Genomic DNA, 22,820 nt, shown 5'->3' with positions numbered 1-22,820 from the left:
CCCAGGCAGGAAAGCCCATGAGACTCTTAATTAACCATCAAAAAAACCAAAGTGGAGCTGTGGATCAAGTGGTAGACTGCCAGCCTTGTGCAAAAAAGCTCAGGGATAAGGCCCAGGCCCCGAGTTCAAGCCCCAGGACCAGCACATACTCAACACACACACACACACACACACACACACACACACACACACACACACACACACACACACACACAAGAAAAGTCTAATCCTTGGTTCTAGGCTGTAGCAGAATATTGATGCCCACATCCAAGGTAAAATTTACAGAAAAGGAGCCAGCTTTGATAGGCAAAATAAAATCCCATGGGACCAAGTAGTGTTGGATGCCATTAGGTATCTAGGTAAATTCCTAACATGTTAAGGTGCTTAGGTGAATGTGGTCAGAGTAACCTGAGGCCATACCCATTTGTACTATTTGAAATCAGGACACATTCTTGGAACAGCAAAGGATGGACTCTTGAATCATGGATCTTGAATACTGGATCTGGGTTTCTTCACCTATAAAATAATATATGTCTTTCTTGGCATGTAGATATTCCTTGATATATGATAGAATCATATCATACTCACTCATCATAGGATTAAAAATATTCTGAGTTTTAATATGTAAACATATTGCTGGGAGCTGGTGTCTCATGCTTATAATCCTAGAATGTCAGGAGACTAAGATCTGAGGATGGTGATTTGAAGTCTGCTTGGACAAGAAAGTCCATAATACTTATTTCTAACTGACCACCAGAAAGTTGGATGTGAGGTTATACTTTAAATGTTAGAGTGCTAGCCTTGAATGAAAAAGCTAACAGTCATTGCCTGAGGACCCGAGTTCAAGCCCTAGTATCAGCAAATACACACACATACCCAACACACACACACACACACAAACACATACACTCACTCACTCACATACATCCTTAGCCTGGATTAAGAACAAAATTTAAATTTCAATGGACTACATATCTTCCCCCATCATTGTAAAGTCAACAGATTGCAAGTTGAACTATAGTAAGTCAGGGACCATCTGTATTCTGAAATTTTACTGCAGAATAAATACCTATTAAATATTAGCTACTCCCCAGGCTGTATCATGGGAATATTTAGAAGAGTGATGTTCTAATTATTTACAAAATAAGTAGGTTATCAGGCAATTTGTTTATGTAATTTCTGTACTGAGGATTGGAAGGTCTTTGCCAAGATCAGAGCTCTGACCTCCAAGGGTGAGCTGAGCTCTCTCTCAGAGCCCACCACCAGCAGAGATTCTGATTTTGCCTGACAATGCCCCTCCCTTCCTGAGATAGCATGGAGATACATGTTTATGTATTTCCAGCCATTACCCCCAGAGCTCAGATTTTCCTGTCCTTGGTGTCACTTTAATTAATACACTCCTGTGTGCTGGGTGACAAAATTAGGTTGCAGGGGTGGCAGGCATTTATATCATGAAGGAAGAGAAAAAGGTGTTTTGCACCATTTTCCTTTTTGAGCTCTGCTATTAATCTTTGAAATCAATACTCCTTTATTTTTGGCTCAAGAAGATGGAGTTGGGGTGGAATCAGACTGTCAAGCAATCTGAGGCCACATCTGCATAAGTAATAGAGATGGTTGGTTCTGTTCACTCTAGGTGAAAATAGGCGTCCCTGGCCAGATGTGGTAGGACCGGCCTTTGTGATTCTCATGCCAACTTTCTGATATGTTTGATTTAGGTAAAGTGCCTGGAACCTGCTGGGACTAAGTTGTTATTCAATACCATCTGCACTTTCACTATAATTAATATCACAAGAATTAAGATCCCGTGCTTTCATTGCTGTGTTAACCCCTTAGGAGCCTGGGGGAAAGTAGAAGTGTAGACCAGGCTTCTTAGAGGACTTTGACTTTCTCCGCTGATGTCCTTTCTGGAATCTCTCCACGGTTGGCACCTGTCCACACGTACCCCTGGGGCTGTTGGACAGGAAACTGGACATTGTTGACCCCAAAGATAATTTGCTAAAATATCAGTCACTTCCACTTTCCTGATTCTTTAAACTGCCTCAAAACCCCCAATAACAGCACAAATAATAGCTGTGATGATGTTGATAATAGTGGTAAGTGTTGTTGGTTGAGAGATTACTACTCTTGTATTATATTGTACAATATCATGTGTCATGTATGTGTGTGTGTGTATGTGTATATGTGTTTATATCATCTGTCAGTATTTGTAAGGAAGTAGATCCAAGACTCTTGTCTTCAGTGAGTGTGAAAATCTAAAGATGCACATAACCTACCTTCATCCCCAGTACATTTTAAATCATCTCCACATGACTTATAACACCTAATGCACATGTCAGTACCATGTAGTTATTGTCTTATATTGTTTAGCAAATACTGACAGGAAAACTAAAGTAAGTACCATGCATGATCATTATAGCTACAGAGGATTTTTCCCTCAAATCTTTCTAACCTACAGTCGGTTGAACTCTTAGATGTGAAACTCATGGATTTGGAGTATCAACAATGTATGAGTATGAAAACATACACACTACCCTGTGTGCTGTGAGTGCTTTGCCTCTCATCTCTTCTCACTTCACATTCACAACAGCAAGAAGGAATAATTGTATGCAATTTTAATTAAATGACACTATAAAATGTTCTTATAGTTCACATAATGCTTTTGGTATTGTTGATCTTTAAAAATTAAATGGTCTTTTGTAATGGAAAAAAATGAGAATGCACAAACCATAATAAATAAACCACATCAGATAATTTTTATTCACTGAGCCATTGTTAATGATGAGGACTCTGAGGCAGAGAATCAGTTCCCATGGTTGGCATGTGGCTGGGCGCTGACTCAAATGTATGCGTGCTGGAGCAAAGTCATTGGCTTTTATTGACATATATCACTACATAACATAATTAGGTAGAAGTAGAAAGTCTTCAAGCAGATGAAAGACCTGTTGTGGCCTCCTGAGTTTCATTCCTTTGTAGAAAAATGAAATCTCAGATTCTACAATCATAGCCCCTGACATCTTTTTTTTTTTCTTTTAATCAGTTGTGGGGATTGAACTTTGTGCCTGGGCTCTATCCCTGAGTGCTTCAGCTCAAGGTTTAGTGCTCTACCATTGACACACAGTGCCACTTCCAGTTTTCTGCTGGTTAATTGGAGATAAGAGTCTTTAGTTCCCAGACTGGCTTTGAACCAAGATCCACAGAAGTCAGTGTCCCAGGTAGCTAGGATTACAGGAATGAGCCACTGCACTTGGCTCCTCTATGGTTCTTATGGCTGTGGTTTAGCTAAATCCTCAGTCAAGTTGGAGCTCTAACTTGGGCTCCCCTGCCCAGCTTAAGCTGGCTGGGACTGTGAAAATGATATATCACACAAGACATGAACATATTCAGATACCACAAAAGGTTATAAAAAGAACCAGAAACGTCAACTGTGAAGTCTGAATGGCAAGATTAGTGTTAAAGCTATATTCTATTTTTGAGGGAAGAGCTCTTAGGCAGACCTTGTTGTCTAGTCTCTGGTCTGGCTGTCATAAGCTATGAACAGGTCACTTCTTCCATATGACTACATTTGCTTCTCTTGGAGTGCATGGGACTCTTGACACACAGTAGCATGCTTTTCAATAGCATGCCTCCCTCAGCTGGAGGGCCTGAAGCGTGGAAACCAAGCCATCTCCTAAGGGGTAGTAGCCATGCGATTCTCAGGAGGTCCCTTTTGTCCTCCACTCTGCCTGCTGATGTGGCAGCATGTAAGGACTGAGCTGCTATTCTTTACCCCAAATTAACTGTTGAGGAGCGAGGAAGAAGTGAACCTGAGTTGGAGGAGAGTTTCTCCCTATTAGTCATAGGAGTGTCTCTTGACAATAAATTGGCTCACGTGTGCACTTATTTACTGGACACATTGGTTATTGGTATGGGTTAGTCATTGGGTATTTGAGTAACAATGCCCTAGGAGTGACATGATAACTATACTGGGAGTCATTCCACTCATTTATTTCATCATTCACACAGCTCTACATCATTAGAGATCATTGTCTCCTGTGCATTTGGCATTGTGTTAGATCTTGGAAATTGAAAGATGAACCAGGACCCATGGCCTTTACCTTCACAGATTAGCAGTTTGAAATTCAGAGCAGTATGAGAGTCAGTTTGTACTGTTCAGAAAGATAGTGGGTGCTGTGACTGAGAACTGAAGGACATAGGATGGCTGGAACAGTAGAAATGGATTTTCCCATAGCTCTAGATGCTGAAAGTCTGACATCAAAGATATTGTCTGGTTCCTTCTGAAGGCTGTTTGGGAAAATCTGTCCTCTGCTTCTCCTTGTCCATGTTTGGCATTTCTTGCCTTATACATTTATTACCCTGAGCTGGCCCTTCAACTTCACATTATGCTCATATAGCATTCTAAGTATCTGCATCCCAATTGTATTGTTTTCATTTAAAACAAGTACATCAGTTGTATTGAAATCAGGGCCACCCTGATGAATGTGGACTTTTGAAGACCCTGTCTGCAAAATAACATCACAGTCTTCACAGGTGCCAGGGATTAGAACTCCAGCCTATGGATTTTGTGGAAGAAGTAGTTCAATCCCCAAATGAGGATGGGTGTGCATTTAGTGGCAGCTTGCACATAGTGATCTGTAGCCAGTCTCTCAAGTATAAGGAGTGACGGTATCATTCATATGTGTTTCCCTGTGGCAGATGGGAGGGGCCAGCCATGAGGGCCATGGCCTTGGGAAAGCCTTTGTTTGGCCAGAGTATTAAGTAGAGGGGAGATGCCAGAAGAGTAAGGTAAAGGTCTTGTATGGCCCAGGGAGCTGTGTTTGGAGTGGTCACATTCTCCTGTTGGGAGTAGACAGCCGTGGAAAGTTTATTCAAAAGCAGCGTAGTCAGAATTCCTCAGCACCTCCCATAGAGCCCTGGTCACACTGGTGTTGCAGGCCACAGTGACACATCCCATGTGGAGAGAGTCTGTACTTCTCTTGAAAAGAAACTTCCACTCCACCACAAGTTCACTGCCAGCTCTCCCTGCTCAAAGCCTTTGAACCTTGGGCTCACTCTGGGTTTGCGGTTTTTATATGTTCATTATTTCTCATCCAAGCACTGTAGGGCAATGTTATGTCACTATGAGGAGGCACTGTATTATGTCCCTGTCACAGTCACCTGAAATGATGCCTCTGGAGATGGTGGATATTTTTTCTCTTTTCTCCTTTCCTTTGTTTCCCTTTCCATTTCCCTTCCCTTTCCTCTTGCGCCTTTTCCTTTTCCTTTCCTTTCTATCTCTTCCCTTCTCTTTTAGTGCCACTACTGGTGTGCTTGAATTCAGGGTCTGGGCACTGTCCCTTAGCTTTTTCACTCAAGGCTTGTGCTCTACTATTTAAGCAACAGCTCTACTTGTAACTTCTTGTGGTGAATGGAAAAGAAAAGTCTCACAGGCTTTCTGCTTTGCTTGGCTTTGAACCTTGGACCTCAGTTTTCTGAGTAGCTAAGATTACAGGCAGGAAACACCCCTGGCCAGCATAGAGATAGTGAATTTTCTTCACTCGTGTGTGTGTGTGTGTGTGTGTGTGTGTGTGTTGTGTGTGTGGCTGTGACCTTGGTGTGACTTGGAGATGAGCTTCCAAGCTCCTCAGTTGTGAGGAAGCAGCTGGCAGTGCTCTAACAGGGCAACGTTCTTGGTGTCTGGATAAACTGTTTATTGTTTAATTATCCGAAGGCTGGATGTTTTGGTTTTTGTTGTTGTTGCTGTTTGAGATCCTCCCCCTGGTAACTGATTCCCAATAGGCTACAAAATGAGATTTCAGTTTTCAGAGAAAAAAAGCTCATGATGTTTCTTGTTAGAAGACAGAATCCTAAACAAGATCCTGCCAGCTCAGACCACAGAACACTGAAATATCACAGCAGGAAAGAGATGATGGATCGTCAGATCCAGGGTTTGCCATTGCACATGGTGGCAGAGCCAGACAGGGAATCTATGGCTCCATGGTAGTGTGGTCTCATTCTCTCATTCTGTCATTGGGAAACCTGCAGATTAGCACCATAGTTATCACTCACAATATGTTTCTTACTGGCACAATTCGCCGTGCCTTGTCTAAACTCATGAATGATCCCTGAATCCTCCAATAACCCCTGTGGCACATATGAGGACACTAATACATTGGGAGGTAGCTTCCACAAGGCTGCAGAGCTAGCAAGTGCCAGACTGAGGTCCCAAACCACAGAAGGACTTCTATGCGAAAGTCTGTACCTCTGTGACACTCCCCCAAATATCTGGGGCTCTTTCAGGCTAGCTGCATGGAGCGACGTCTGTCAGGATGGGGCCATATTAGTCCCTACTTTCCTTCTGTTTCTCAACAAGCTCAAAGAGAAAACCAGGTTTCATAGCCAACAAGACTGGTTTCTTTTCTCTTTCTTCCCCTTCCTTCCTTCCTTCCTTCCTTCCTTCCTTCCTTCCTTCCTATCTTCTTTCTTTTGCTGTAATTGGAGATAAGTGCCTCACAGACTTCCCTATCCAAGCCAGCTTCAAACTGCAATTTTCAGATCTCAGCCTCTTGAGTGACTAGTATAATAGGCTTGAGCCAGTGGCACCCTGCAAGCTAGTTTCTTTTTAAATTTAAATTTAAGACTTACTGGTACCTTTAAGTAGTTGTACAAAGGAGTGTCCTTAAACAAGCCAGTTTCTGAGTACAATGCATCTTTATCAATGTCACCCCTTCCTACCCTTAAACTCTGTGGTTCTATTTATACATATGTATATCGAATATAATGGCTTCCTTCCTTCATTTGTTCCTCCTTCTCTTTAGCCTCTCTGCCCCTCAACAAAGCTTTACAGCTTCTTGGTATGTATTTTGTTAAACTGATTTTTAGTTGTTAATCTTTATACTGTTGGAATCCTTCCGCATGTATATTATGCTTTGTAGTCTCAGGTACTCAAACTTTCAAGTTGAACAGATTCTTGGTGACTTGACTTAAGCTTTTATATCATGAGGAAAGTTGGGTCCTGGGACTGAAGACAGATAACCACCTGTGGGGTAGCTGCGGGAATGCGGAAAAGTGGAGCTATTCCCAGCTCTGGGTAGGATTGATGATGCCTAAATATCAGGGCTTCCCAGTGTATGTTGTCAATAATCTTTCCATGGTGGTTTATCTAGGTCCAGAGATGGGTAGGATTTGTTTTTCTAGTATTGGGACTTGAAATCAGGGTCTGTGCACTGTCCCTTGGCTTTTTCCCACCAAGACTGATGCTCTACCACTTGAGCCACAGCTCTACTTTCATCTTTTTGGTGGCTGTCTGGAGATAAGGATCTCACAGACTTGATCCTTAGAGCTTGGCCTTCTGAGTAGCTAGGATTACTAGTGTCTTATTTTCCTGGGTGTTCTATTTCTACTGGACACTGGCAGAGTTATCCTCAGTGGCTTTCCTAAACCCTAAGAAGTTAATGGGATGAATAATTATCCCAGAAAATGAGAAACAGGCCCATGCTCCATCCTGCCAGTATATGGCTGCAGCTGTAGACTGTGCTGTTCTAACAGGCGCTGGCAGATGCCAGTGAGGCCTGCCTAAGATATTCAGACAGCCCATGGTATTGGCTGGATACAGTGCCAGGAGAGGGCTGACTGGCTTGTAGGGCTCCTGATGGTGGTCTGGTTGGCACCTGGCATTGCTCATGTTGCCCAAAGACATTTTGTCTGAGAGAAAATGGGCTGAAAGTCCCATAAAATGGACATCATCCCTCTTTGGAGCTGGTTTGAGATAATCTTTGACATAGCTCAGAGATACAGGTCTGAAAATGCTGGGTATTATATGAATAAGCCATGTCAACCTTTTTTTTTTCTCCTATGGGCCAGTTCCCAAATCTCCAAACTTCATGATCTATAAGGTAGAAATATTATCTTACCAGAGATCCCATCTATGGTGTAGCACTTTGCCCAAAGTTGGATTCCTTCTATCCTCTGGTTTCAAATGACACCTGTCAACAATAAACATACCTTCTTTTCCCAACTTTCTTTCCTAACCTTTCTATCATAGTTTTTGTTCTTGCTAAAGAGATTCAGAATGGCTAGCAATGCAGAGTTTCATATGTAATTAGCTAGTTGCTCATTGTTCAATAATAGGTTCTTGTATGCTAGAATCCCCTTCTCGCTGGCTTTGCCACAAGGGAAGGGACTCTGTGTGTTTTCTTGCACAGACAGTTTTATCAACCCAGAGTTGTGTAAAAACCTGAGCAGTTGGTTGTCTCTCAAGCTGTGAACCCTATTCCAGCTGCCTTGGCTTGTTTATCTGTCATAGGAATCGGCCTATACTTGGTTTCCCATCTCACACTAGGGAATCCCAAGCTGCTCCTGTATTCTAGAGTTTGTCATAGTGAATGACATCACTTAGTCTGGGTATCTGGACACTCCCCAGGCCATCAGGGCACACGCAGACATGCATATACCCAGGCTTAAACCTGTGCATGTGCACATAGCTAGATATGAATTTGTGCATGTGCATGTGTATACACACATATGCACTAAAGTATATGTTGGTTGGGTGCTGGTGGCTCACACCTATAATCCTAGCTACTCAGGAGGCTGAGATCTGAGGATTGTTATTTGAAGCCAGCCTGGGTGGTAAAGTCTGTGAGACTTGTTTTTGTTTTTGTTTTTTATGTGACAGTCCATAAGTCAGATAATGAATACATTTCTTGTTGAACAGTGTTAACCTCTCTCTCAATTTCTCCCAGTTGTTTTCCATCCCTCCCCATCCCTAAGTCAGATAAACTTACAAGACAGACTCTTATCTCACCCAAATAACTGGAAATGGAGTATGTGTGATTCAAGTGGTATAGCATCAACCATAAATAAAAAGGCTAATGGACGGCATCCAGGCCTTGAGCTCCAACAGACAGACAGGCAGACAGACAGACAAAAAACCCCATATGATTTGTTTTTTGTAGTGATCTCCCCACTTTCCAATGTGTAGGACAAGCCACTTGATCACCTCTAAGTTTTCTGACCCCTGATGGTTTAGAGAACACTGATGGTTTATCATAGTTTCAACATCACTGTGCTTTCATAGTTCCAGTATGACTATCCTCTAAGTGGTTATGGATAATTGTTTTATCGTGGTCTTATCCATTATTCTTATTTGCCTATCCTAACAAACCAACAGTAGTCCCAGAAGGTCTCACTGCCTCCCTCATGCACCTGTCTTTTGAAAATACTGTTACTCTGGTCCAGAATGTCTTTACTTTTTCTGCTATATGCATTCATTTTTGTACTGCATCCTCAGCTTTGACCTCATTTTTCTTATGTACCTTCTCTTTTCTCCTTTTGAGTCTACCCATAATGTATGTCCAAGCTGGGAAGTGTTCTATATCATGACCCTATGTCACTGTTTATAATTGTAGCAATGCCTTTTGTTGTGTGTACCAGCACTGGAGCTTGAGCTCAAGGCCTCGGCTCTGTCCCTTAGTTTTTTTCCACTCAAGGATAGCTCTCTACCATTTAAGTCACTGATCCACTCTTAGTTCTTTTCTGAGTAATTGGAAATAAGAATATCAGGGTTATCTTGCCCGGGATGGCTACCATCCTGAGTCTTGTATTTCAGGCTCCTGAGTGGTTAAGATTATAGGCATGAGCCTATAGGTGTCTGGGTTCATACAGCACATTTTGCATGATTTTTTAATTATCTATGTACTTATTAATCCTTCCCATATAACTTAGCTTCTTCCTGTAACTCTGGGATGAGCTAACATGTCTAACATGTCTATGTTTTTGTTTCAATCCTTCCTGGGCATGAAGACATCTTCTTAACTTGAGTCTCCTGTAACTGTCTATTTCTTAATCTCTCCAAGCCTCTGATCTGTGAAATGGGATGGGGAAGGTAATAATTTTTTGAAAGGCTTATTGCCAAGGTTAAATGAAGCAATGCAAATGAAGTGTAAGCATAGTCTGAGAGTTAGTAGTATTGTATCATTTTTTTTTCTGACATGTTAAATGACTGACAGGGAAGCAGACATAGTAGAGGGGCCCAGAAGGAAAATAGAGAAGGGACCTAATGGGGAGAAAAGAGCCTTGGACTCCTGGTGTTGCTCTGGAGTATGAAGGGAAGCAGGCTATGCCTAGGTGGAAAGAAGGCACCTTCACAGCCTCCAAGAGGGTAGCCACTCTGATTTGCATTTCAGCCACATTTATGACACTATCATAATGGATTAAGAGCCCCAGCACTGATATATTAAAGGTTAATGGTGCATCCTGCTTTTGTATTGATTTGTAGCAGCAAATATTTGTGGGTGTAGAGAGCTGAGAGCCAGCATGTTCTTGGCATGGAGGAACTGGTGGCTGGCAGGGCTGCTTGTGGAACACTCTCACTGAATGTCAGGGATGCAAGAGCCAAGGAAGCCAACAGCAGCTGCATCCTGGTGGGATGCTGTCAGCCAGTGGAGGCACATTTCCAAAAGTAAGCTGGATCTTGAAACTTCATCCCCCTGAAGGTGGATCCCATAAAGAAGCAGGCTAGATTCCCAGACTCCTTAGAGATCTCTTGTGTTCTCAGCTGTGACCTACAGCACTGTGTTCCTCCTCCTGGCCCAGAACCACAACTCTTGTATTCAAGCATTGCTATGACTGCGTGTCTCAGATTCTCTATCCATCCATGGTCCTGAAAGGAGACTGGACATCCCTAGAGGTATGCTTTTCCCAGTAGAATCCAAGCTTAGATGCTGAAAGGCAAGAAAAGGTTAATTTATTTACATTGAATGTTTGATGCATAGCACCCATGTTTATGACAATGTCATGTAGGGAACAAAATGTTTTGGTTTGGCTGGAACACTCCTATAGTGCCCCCAGATCCCTCATTCCTGATGAGAGTTGGGCAAAGTTGCAGACACTGGTGCTGTAACTACAAGAGGAGAAGTTACAGAGCACAGTCATGTGTCAGATTGGTTTATATTTATTTGATCAGCTACTTCAAAGAGAGTAGGAGGGGTTTATATCATAACAAAGGCCTCCCAGAGACTGTGACATTGGATCAGTCAAGATACAAGAGAGGGAGGCAATTGGAGATCTGAAGGAAGGGTAGACCAAGTAGACCAGAAGATGCCGCTATGAATATCTCAAATGAGGAAGATGTGGAGATGGGTGTGTGAGAGTAGAGGCACTAACACACTAGCATTCAGACCATTGAGACTTTCAAGGCCATGTAGGGAATTTTTTTATATTCCTTTGAGAGAGAAATTGTCTTGGGAGTATTTTAAACAGTGAGGTGGCCGAGTCAGGGGTTACATTCTAAAAGGATTGTTTGCTTGTTCCCCAGAGAATAGATTATATAAGAATTAAAAGTGGGGGCCGGGAGTTTGGCCTAGTGGTTAAAGTGCTTGCCTCGCATGCATGAAGACCCGGGTTCGATTCCTCGGTACCACATACCTTGAAAAAAGCCGGAAGTGGTGCTGAAGCTCAAGTGGTAGAGCTCTAGCCTTGAGAAAGTCCAAGGACAGTGCTCAGGCCCTGAGCTCAAGCCCAGGACTGGCAAAAAAAAAGAATTAAAAGTGGAAGCAAACTGTGTGCCTACAATCCTAATTACTAGGGAGGCTGCAATCTGAGAATCACAGTTCAAGGCCAACCTGGGTAGAAAGTCCATGAGACTCCAAACTAACCACGAAAAATAGTTGGAATTGGAGCGGTGGCTTAAAATGGTAGAGACCCACCCCTGTTCCTCCTCTAATTCTCCCAACTCAGTCAAACACTATTCTGTTCTTTGAGTTTCTGTGGCCAAAAACTTTAGAACTTCTGCCAATTCCCCTCTTTTTGCATGTCTCACAAAATTTTCATTGTATCTGATCTGTTGTACATCAGTCAAGAACCTAAGGGCTTCCTCTCTCCTTTACTGCTAATCATTCAGTTTCTCTCTGGATATTGAGAACACTTTCTCTAAAGATCTTCCTCTTTCCATTTCCTTTTGTCTTTGTACCAGGCTTGAGGCTTGAACTCAGGGCCAGGTGATATTTTTGAGCATTTTTGGTTAGCACCAGCACCTTTTATTTTTAAGGCAGAAGATGTATATGTTTTCAATCTGATGGAAATGATCTATAAAGAGAAGTCATTTCATTATATAGGAAATAGAAGTGACAACTAGAAGAGAAGTGTACTTTGCAAGAAATAGAGTTAGACATAAATAGGACCAGCAGCAGAACCTGTAGTTTAAAAGAAGGCTGGGTAGCTGGGTGCTTTTGGCTCATGCCTGTAATCCTAGCTACTCAAGAAGCTGAGGTCTGAGGATCACAGTTAGATGCCTGCTAGGGCAGGAAAGTCTGTGAGACTCTTATCTTCAATTGCCCACCAAAAAGCCAGTAGTGGTTCAATGGCTCAAGTGATAAAGTGCTAATTTTGAGTAAAAAGAAGCTCAGGGACAGTGCCCATGCTAAGAGTTCAAGTCTCAGGACAGGCAAATAAAATAACAAATAAAAATGAAGGCCAGGGCAGGTATACAATGGTTTTAGAATAACAAATTTACTTAAAAGGTACAGTTCTTTACTGATGACTTCTCCCTACTTGGGAAACAATAAGCAGAGTTAGAAGTTCATGAATTGCACAGTGAAATTTAGATTTCTAGTCAGTATCAAGAGTCCACTTGAAGCCAGTGAAGTTAGTGAGTCTAATATTAGAGCCATCAACAGCCTGACTCCATTTCCTGTCTCAGCCATATTCAGCTAGTCAGCTACAAAGACAGTGTTCATGTAAACCAGAGTTGATTGTGACAGAAAACATGAACTGAGCACCTGCTGCCTATCTGTCACACCATTTATAGGCGTACTGATCTGTTATGCCCTGAGGAGGTTATGTCTAAGTTGGGAATCTTGCTCTCTCTCCTCCCTTTCCTTGGCTCCCTCTTTCCCCTTTTCTTTTTCCTCTCTCTCTCTCTCTCTCTCTCTCTCTCTCTCTCTCTCTCTCTCTCTCTCTCCTCCTTTAGTATTTTTCTTCCTTTCTCTCTTATTCCTCTTTCACTTCTTTCTGTCTTCCTTTCCTTCCTGGGCATGGATCTAGTGGGCATAAATTCATTTCATCTCTAAGACCTTAGTGCTGAGCTGAGTCCTTGTAATGGGAAGATACTGAGCCTGAATGGAGATGGGAGGTAGGGGTTGTTGACAAAACAGGAGATCCTCAGGCTGGTAGTACCCCATGAGCAGAGCAGGCTATGAAAATGCAGGAGAAGGCAATAGGAGAGAACAGAAGTAATCATGTAGAGCCTCCTTTATAAGGGTAGTAGAGTCACCCGCATTGGACACCATTAATAGTGTAGATGTTGAGCTTCTGCTATATTCCAGGACCTTCACTGTGTACTTGGGCCACAGCTACCACACTTCCTTTAAGTGCTCTTCACAATATCCCTTACTAAGCTGTTCTCACTTCCAAGATGCAAGTGGAGTCCTCTCACAAAAAGAAAACACAGGAATCAGTTGCCCACTATGTAATGACTCATCTACCCTAGTCTGTCTTGAGGGCAATATACCAGGCTTGGTTGAATCCAGGAGGAAGAATCAGAAGCCAGGGAGCATTTGGTCTGCCCAGTGTAATAATTCCCAGAACGGATTTCTGGATGCTGGGGATGGTCTTGTAGCCTTTTGAGTCAGTCTGGGTGTGTCAGTCTGGTCACTGAAGATACAATTATCCCAGGTCCTGGCTTGCTCATTATATTTCCAGCTGGCAGGGCAGGTGGTTGAAGGTGCAAGGAAGGCAGGGGTCTTATTTTCCAGACAGATCTCAGCACACTGAATGACTGACCCAGATGCAGGTGAACACAGGGGAGAGAAGAGAACATGCTAAGTTCTCCAGACTCAGAATTGATACTTGGATGTCAAAGGAATTGTTAAAAATCACTCTGGGACCGGGAGTTTGGCCTGGTGATAGAGTGCTTGCCTAGCATGCACAAAGATCTGGGTTCGATTTCTTGGTACAACATACGTAGAAAAGCTGGATGTGGTGCTTTGTCTCAAGTGGTAGAGCTCTAGCCTTGAGGAAAGCCCAAGGACAGTGCTCAGGCCCTGAGTTCAAGGCCCAGGACTGGCAAAAAAAAATCATTCCACTCATTTGTGTTTACAGTAGCATAAAATGCAAATTGGGGAGCAACACATTTCTGAGAAGTAGGAGATTTGTAACTGTTGCCTGCTTCTTTGCCCTATTTTTTGCTTTTATATTTTATTTATATTATCCAGGGCTGTTTCTTGTAAAAATGGAAATAGATATGTACAAATGCTTTTAGATCTTTTCTTTTTTAAATTTCCATTTGCATTTTATTTAGGACATATTTTCATCTTGATAATACAATAGTACTCTCTAACATGAGAAAGAAAGCTTCTAAAACTCAGTGTATGCCTGAAATCCATATTTATCAAATGCTATATACCACTTTCCCGATGTATACCTACCTACATGTGATAAAGCCTCACTCATCAATTAGTCACAGTAAGAGATTTAAAATGATAATAGATACCAGGAGCCAGTGACTCACACTTATAATCCTTGGACAGGGTTCCCGAGGTGGTTTGTCCCTAAGTACAATTCAGGTCTGCAGTCACTCTGCTGACTTCAAGAATTCCCACCGACTCAGCTGTGGATACCAGGAGCTTAGTGCTTCAACTTCCTCCAGGCATTCTGGGAGGTTCTGAGGAAAGATTCTAGGACAGAAGCTGACAAGCAACTCCCCAGTAGCTTCCCACTGCCTTTTCTCCTGGGCTATTCTCAGGATTGTCCCTTAGGAGCTGAGCCTCTCATCTCCTTTTTGCCTAGAGGAAGAAAATGCACTGGAGCCAGAGGCCCTAGATGTGACTTTTAATGCCTGAAGCATTCATCTTAGCTGTAAAACAAAATCTCTTCCTCCATTTTCAATAATTCTTATCCTGCTCTGTTAATCTCCCTAGCATTTTCCTCACTTTATACGTGACATCCGAGGTTAGCAAGCCGTGTCCTCACAGGCCACTTACAACCGACCACCTGTTTTCCTGAAAGCTAAGACTGCATGCACCTCTTTGAACATTTTTTGCAGTGCTGAAAATCAGAAACAAAAATGAAAGACATATGACTGAGTGGCCGGTGGCCATCAGAGCCCACCTAAGCCCTGGGAAGTTCCTTTCCAGAAGGGTTGCTAACCCTCACATAACATATTATTGCTTTGCTGTGGGTGATGCTACCAGTCTCTCTCTCCACCTCTACTAAGTGAATGCTACATATGGTTCCTGCTCTCCTTCCCCTAGACCCAGAGCAGGGCTCAATACAAGCAGACATTCTAGAAATGATGGGTGTCCAACGATGAATGGATGAAAGGTAGAAGATACTAAGGAAGGCTTGTACTGCCTGGGAAAAGGTTCGGAGGTGGTATATATGGGAGAGCCATGGGGATGATGCCCAGAAGGGGTGGGACAGCGGGCAAGGAAGGAGTATATCCTGGTACTGAAGATTCTGGGCATCAGTAGAATCCTGGTCAGGCATCCTTGCTCAGCACCATCTCTCACTGATTCAAATGTGAGCCAGAATAGCAATACATTTGGAATGATAGCAGATACATCTGTGCATTGTCACAGATGGGGACAGTGTCCCCATATTTCCGGGTCTATGGGCTACTCCACTCATTTCCTTTCTTCTTCGAGGAGAATAACAGGACTTCGGGATTTAGATTTATCAGGCAGGGTATGACATCCTCACTGTGGTTGAAATCTGCTTTGCATATCCTGTATATTGATTCTTCTCTTGTTGCAAGTGTATTTATCTCCATTGCCAATGTAAATATTTCTGTTAACATGCAAAGATGGATTTATAAGGTCTGTATTCTTGATTTTTCTCATGCCACAAACACATTTATCTCTTTGTTAATGAAAATGAATCTAAGAAGTAGTGAGATTGATTTGGGGGGTAAAGGTGTGGGGAGGAAGGGGGTGAAGCCACACTGGGGTGATTGCCCTTGGTTAAGTCTGAAGGACACATTGTGAGACTCTGAACGGGGTGTGTGTGTGTGTGTGTGTGTGTGTGTGTGTGTGTGTGTGTGTGTGCGTGTGTTTGTATGTAGGGAGGAAACTGCTCTCAAGACTGTACAAAGTCCTTGTTCTTTTGTTTGCCAATCCTGGGTGTTGAACTCAAGGCCTGAGCACTGGCTTTGGGCTTTCTCAAGGCTAGAGCTCTAACAGTTGAGCCACAGTACCATTTCTGGCTTTTTTCTATGTATGTGGTACAGAGGAATCGAACCAGGGTCTTTCATGCATGCTAGGCCAACACTCTCTCATTAGGCTGAACTCCCGGCCCACAAAGTCCTTTTTCAAGACAGTGTTTTAGGCTCATAGAAAACCATGGAAGAAGAGATTGTGAAAGCTAGAGAAGGTCCTACCTGAGGTAGGAGACACAGGAAAGTAGTTCTCACTGTTCTAATCTCTGGATCAGCCAAGCACAGATGAATGGAAGAGAGGGATTCAACAAAAAGCTTGGAGGGGAGCATGGCCTTTGATATGGAAAGAGCTCCAAACAGAACACAATGCAGAAGTAATGTAAGAAGATACATAGTGAACTGAAATGGCAGAAAGCCACAAGGCACCCATGCTTACGCTAACACATGTTCCTGGCCAGTTCAAAACAGGTAGGCAGCCTAGGAATGATGCTGTGTGTGTGTGTGTGTGTGTGTGTGTGTGTGTGTGTGTGTGTGTGTGTGTGTGTTTGTACATGCACACTGGTCTTGGGGCTTTAATTCAGGGCCCAAGCACTGTCCCTGAGTTGTTTTTTTTTTTTTTTTGCTCAGGGCTAATGTTCTACCATGTTAGGTACAGCTCCACTTCTCTTTTGTTGTTGTTGTTTTGTTTGGGTGCTTAATTGGAGATAAGAGTCTTGTGAACTTTCCTGCCTAACCTGACTCCAAACTGTGGTCCTTGATTTTCAGCTTCCTGAGTCACTGGGATTACAGACATAAGCTGCTGATACCTGGCTAGAGAATTGTTTCTGCTGCCTCTTGGAGGCAGTTTCTTGGGTGTTTGGGTGTCTGTATGCTCACCCTTGGTCATTACATTAGATACCAGTGCTGTTGGTAAGACCATAGACAAGTTGTTGGTAAGAAACATTTGCCCAGATCCAGCCAGGGAGACAGATTGGTTCTGATCATACAATCCTGGAAGCTGAAACACAATATTTACCCACATCTTTCTCCACTCAGGTTTTTACCACCCCAGTGTCTAGCCTTTAATACCTTCTTGTGGACTCATTCAACCTCCTTCACATGCTGATTGGAAGTCTAATAGGAGAGCTGGCTCTCCTTAAAATCTGACTGTGGGCTAGGTATATATATTTGATCTCAATCTTCCCCAGTTCTATGAGAACAATGAATTATAAGGCCTTGGAGATGATCAAGACTGCAGCTCCAAGGGCCATTGTGAGAGATACTGGGCTACTCAAGCAAGTTAAAGCATTCAAAGGAAGGAGCCACGTCTAGGGCTCCCATGTCTTTTTAACAGGTAACCATAGCCCTGCACGGGCATCCCAGAGGATCATATCTCACATAGCAGGACCTTCTCAGGTAAACAGTGCTCTCCCTGAATACCCTACCTCTTGGTTCTCTAAATACCTGCTTTCACCCATCCTACAGATTTGATATATTCATGGCTTTCTTATTCAGAAGACTTTCATCAGCCCTCGCCCATGTGATTCTGGGCTCCCTCATATGGACCTGTCTTTCTATCCCATTCACATTGTTTGGTCACTGTGGGTTTACTTCTCCACTCACCTATTCCCTGTTGCAAACCCCTGGAGGATGCTCACGATTCATCTTGTGCTCTGTGTGACACGAGCCTTATATACTAGACATTCAGGAGTTGTAAGGGAAAGGAACCGTTCCTGTGTCTATGGAGGTGCATGGTGCATGGTAGTTTGACAGAGACCCTGTCTTTGAAGGGTGGGCCTACCTTTTCTTCTCTGTTGTTGTCAATGCCTGAACAACTGTATGTAGTTATTGCTGGAGAAAATGGCTTCAGAAGAATACTACATTTCCTGTGCTGCCAGGACAATTCATTCCTGGACAAGCTTTCTTGACTTTTCTCAGATGAACACCTTATCTGGCTTCAACATCTGTTGTCCACTGACTGCCAATGTTGGCTTGGCAGCCTGGCTGGCTAGCTGTCCTTGCTCTCCTTTCTCTTTCCCTGAGTGACTCTTCCAGAATGGTGTGCTTTACCAGGAGGTGGCTTTGGGGTGCCACTATTTAGGCTCTTTGGGTCAGGCCCTCTTAAGTTTGAATTACCTTGGGAAAATGGCAGTGGTGACTACAATGTGCCTAGCCTTGTAGTGAGGCTGAAAATCTTTGTTGGAAGAGGCAGTGCATATCCTTCTGCGACAGGGAAATCTCCATGTTGATTCATGGTTAGGGGGGAGGCTGGGTCAAGCCGTGGCATGTAATGTTGAAGGTGATGTTCTGAAGACAAGACAAGTAGCTATGCTGGAACAGAAAGGGAAACAGAATCATAAACATCTGGGCTGCCTGCTTGTCATCAGAGATGTTCCCTGATCCTTTGACTGTGGGTATGGTTGTGAATAAATACCAGGACCAGAGAGGGTAATCTCCATTTCAAATGTGGGGAAGAAACAGGAGAGCCACACTCCCTGGCTTTTATGCATTCATTCTGCACTCAAGGAAACAGCAGTAATTTAGAGTAGTTCAGTATTTAGACTCAACTGTGTAATTCATCCTGATGTTTCCCATTCATCAAAGCCTTGTGTTTGTTTGTAGTACCATGAGAAAAATAAAAAAATGTGGAAAAAAATTCCTCTTTCCTTTCATTACAGGCAAATTATGACAAAGTTACAACCCTTGGGGCCCTTCAAGCAAAGGAACATCTTGCTTCAATTAGATATAAATAATGAACAATAATTAGGAAGATTTCTTCATCGAATTTGTTATTTCATGTTTCCTTTCATCTGCAGTGTACTGAAATCAATCCTGAACTCTGTTTGTGGGCTATGTAGCAGAAGCCAGAGGAATGCTGGGAGGTTTGTCTTTCTAGCTAGAAAGGAGACAGATACTGCTGGACCTCCGTGAGGACATTGCTAGCCCTGAGTACAGAGTCACCCTGTGATGATCCAGCTTCCCCTACACCAGGCCCCCAACACTTTACAGTCTGTGGAGAAAAGATCTATTACAGCAGCTCACTGCCTCCAGTTCCTGAGCATGGACCATATCAGATGCCGCTATATGATCTGAGCATACCCAGCTTCTTCCTCTTGTCAACTCTCTGCTACAGGCTCTGCTGTAGCCCTGGGTTTAAAGATTTGGAAACTGCTGGAGCCTGTGGTTCATGACTATAAGCCTAACTATTCAAGAGGCTAAGATCTAGAAGACTGTGGTTTTAAAGAGCCAGCCTAGGCAGAAAAAAAACATCTGCCAGACTCGATTTTCAGAGTCAACTAGTAAAATGCAAAGGGTAAAACCTTGGCTGAGCAAGCAAAGTGAACAAGGGTAAAGCCGTGAATTCAAACTCCAGTATTTATAGGCTGCAGTCTGAGTGATGGTAAGCCCTGGAAACAAGGTGGAGTTCCTGTTTGTCCTTGCTCTGGCATGCATACTGTTGAAGTGCAAGCCTGCTGCCAGGGAAGCCTGCAAAATGTGGAGATGTCACGGAGAGGCAAGGAATGGAGTGGCTTCTCACAAGGAAAGACAACAGGTGGATTTTAAAGTGGCTTGTGAAAGTGTACAGGTGTGTAGTTGAGAAGGAGGGATTCCAGGAAAAGGCAGTAACATGGCCTGGTGCCATAGATGAATTTTGGTGGCATTTTTCATTTTAAGATTGGCGATTGTGAAGTGTGGGAGTGGAGACAACTGACAGACATTGGAAGAAGGAGGCACTGTAAATTAAGATGGGAAGATTGGCTTTTACTGTGGGAATAGTGACTCAGAAAAAGGTATGGGTAGGGAAGTGGGTGGATAAAAATGAGACACGGAGATTTCTAGGAGAGAAATAAATAGTCATCAGATTACAGCCTGGCTAGATAGATTGGATGGCCACCATGATTTTTGCTTTTATAAATAAGAACTGTAACATTCTCTCAACAGGCTAAGCCATGCTCCCAGTATGAGTTTATTTTATTTTATTTTATTTTTGTCTTATTTTATTTTTGCTCTAATTACTTTTAAGACCACCTTCTTGTAGGAGGATCCTGCATAGCTGGAATTACAGTCTTGTACCACCACATATAGCTTATTGGTTGCCTCACCTGGCCTTGAAACATGATCCTTCCATGTTAGTGACCCTCTTAGTAGCTATATTATATTTCCAAATTCAGCCTGCCTGCCTGCCTTGCCTGCCTGCCTGCCTGCCTTCCTGCCTTGGCTCCTTCAGGCTCTTTTCCTTTCTTTTGTTTTCTGATAGTATGCTAGCACAAAACATTCAGTAGAAACTTCCATTCCTCTTGTATAATGCTCCTCAGTCAGTCATGTGATCGTGAGAGAGAATAGCCCTCATTCTTCAGTGTGTGGTGCTATCAATTTTGTAAAATTTAATTTTATTGTCAGGGAGATATACAGAGGAGTTATAGTTACATACATAATAAGGTAGACAGTACATTTCTTGTGGGATATTGTTACCCCCTCCCATGTTTTTCTCCCACTTTCCCTCCTCCAGCCCCCAAGTTGTAGAGTTCATTTCCAACATATTCTCTTATGTGTATTGCCATTACATTGGTTCACCCTTTCTTCTTTGTCTTACCATTTCATTGATCCCTTTCCTTTCCCTAATTCAAATAAATCAGTTACAGTGACAACAGGGAATAAAACATAGGGGGAAAAAAGAAAAAAAAGAAATAACTTCACATAGTACATTAACAACACTCACAAAGAAAAACCCTTGTTTCCATATCCCGGAGTTTGTTTCGCTTAGCATCATCATATACGGTCATATGTACATAGCTATTGAGCAATATACTAATTATTACAAATGAGGGAATCCATGGAGTCTGTGTTTCTTTGGTTCTGGCTGACTGCACTTATTATGATTTAATACAAGTAATCAATAAGTTGCACAATATATTTAACCCTTTGTTAAAAAGAAGGCTTCAGGGAGGATTTCATCCAATCACAGGTTAGTGTCTGCATATATTGGGTAGATTAATGCTAAGGTATGATGTTCGTATTCTCCAGTTCATGATAGTTTCAATAAAAGATGGGTATGCTGGGACATAAGTACATCATAAGTCAAGGAGCATCTGCATGTCTCCTTCTGAAAAGAAGGTTCTCCAGCTCCGATGTCTGTCCTCAGGCTGCTGATAGTCCTTCCGGAGGCACTCTACCCAACATGCACCTGGCTGGGAGCTACCTGAGCCTCCTCCTTATACAAGCCAGTGCTTTCAAAAGTGCTTTATTTTCCTTTCCCTATCCTTTAAATATCCATCAAAATTTGGACAGATGAATGGAGAGAGGAAAGGCAGAAAATCAGTCATTATATTCAATATACATGTATAAAACTGAAGCTACCGTGACATGAAGGTATGGGTGAGATTATGAAAGATGGGGGAGAATGAGGGAAAGGGATGATATTGGCGATGCATTGTACTCAAAAACTGACTTGTTGAACGGAAAACCCTTTGTACAATTATTTAAGTTTTTTAAAAAATCTTAAGGATCATGAAATTTCAAATAAAACTCCAGGTTTCTTAGTTTATAATTAAAGAAAAATAAGCCCTGTCCAAGTAACTCATGTCTGTAATCCTTGCTACTCACATAGCTGAGATCTGAAGATAATAGTTCAAAGCTGGCCATGGCAGGGAAGTCTGTGAGACTCTTTTCTCCAAGTAAACACCCAAAAAGTTAGAAGGAGAGCTAGAGTGCTAGCCTTGAGCACAAAAACTCAGAGGTAATATCCAGGCCCCGAGTTCAAGGTCTAGTATGGGTATATGCACACAAGAAAAATAAAAATAAGTTGCTTGATGGTTGGTACTCAAAAGCAGTAACTGACTGGAGCTCTAAAACATCTGAAATCTTTTCAGGAATGCCATTCCATTGATCTAGCCTCCTAGTGTGAGTTTATCTTGTACTGGTGCCACATGTCAGTGGCCCGTATCTGCCATTTATCATTGTCATCATCATCATTAATCTCGCCAACATGACTATTTCCTTCTCCATTCTCTTTGAATGTTCAGGTCAGAAACATTCAATAATTAATATTATATTCTCAGTATTTATCTAGATAAAACAGGAATCCTGTCTACTTTTTCCTTATATACCTCAAGCTCAGTGGAAAGACTGGTTCTTTAAGTTCAGCATCTTTGAGGGAACCTAGCTACAGTAGAAGGCAGAGGCATGACAAAACCCTTCTCTGGGCTGAGCTACTTATGCTGTTAGGCAATGGTTGTGAGTGGGTCTGGGTGGGCCTTGGATCTTAGGAAGAAATCACAGACCATTCCCATCTTTGCAGTGTATGATATGCAGTATATACTCATGCTTTGTTGCTTGTTTTCCTTTTTCTTTTTCTGGCATTTCAGGACATTCCAGGATTTGTCCAAGCAAGTAGAGATGCCTTACGGCACTGTGCGAGACTCTGTTGTCTATGAATACTTCCGAGCTAAAGGCACCAACCCCCTGGAGCAGGACAGTACATTTGCTGAGCTCTGGAGGGCTATCAGCAAGAATGGAGGGGCTGACAATTGTGTGTCCAACCCTTCAGAGGGCATCAGAAAGGTAGGGAGGAATTGGTGCTTGAGCACATGTGCTGAGCCAAGGCTGTGAATGGGCTAATCCTTAAGGTGTGAGACACACTCCCAAGTCTTTGAAATAGGTCTGTACCTGCAAGGTAACCTCTTCTCATATCTTTTTCCATTTTACTTTCTTTGTA

The 22,820-nt window shown here is 42.7% G+C and overlaps 1 protein-coding gene across 1 annotated transcript in view; it reads left to right on the top strand.

Moving 5' to 3' along the window:
- The first annotated feature begins 10,033 nt into the window (after positions 1–10,033).
- Positions 10,034–22,820, top strand: part of LOC150040015 (glutamate receptor ionotropic, delta-1-like) — a 62,090-nt gene continuing 49,303 nt past the window's right edge. The window contains 3 exon segments of the mRNA XM_090327449.1: positions 10,034–10,135; positions 10,275–10,435; positions 22,471–22,666. Of these exon segments, the coding sequence (XP_090183575.1) occupies positions 10,034–10,135; positions 10,275–10,435; positions 22,471–22,666 (459 nt within the window).

The sequence above is a fragment of the Megascapheus bottae genome, unplaced genomic scaffold, assembly GCF_031878675.1.
Source record: "Megascapheus bottae isolate mThoBot1 unplaced genomic scaffold, mThoBot2.hap1 HAP1_SCAFFOLD_322, whole genome shotgun sequence".
Classification (NCBI taxonomy): Eukaryota; Metazoa; Chordata; class Mammalia; order Rodentia; family Geomyidae; genus Megascapheus; species Megascapheus bottae.
This window is presented reverse-complemented; position numbering and strand designations above follow the sequence as displayed.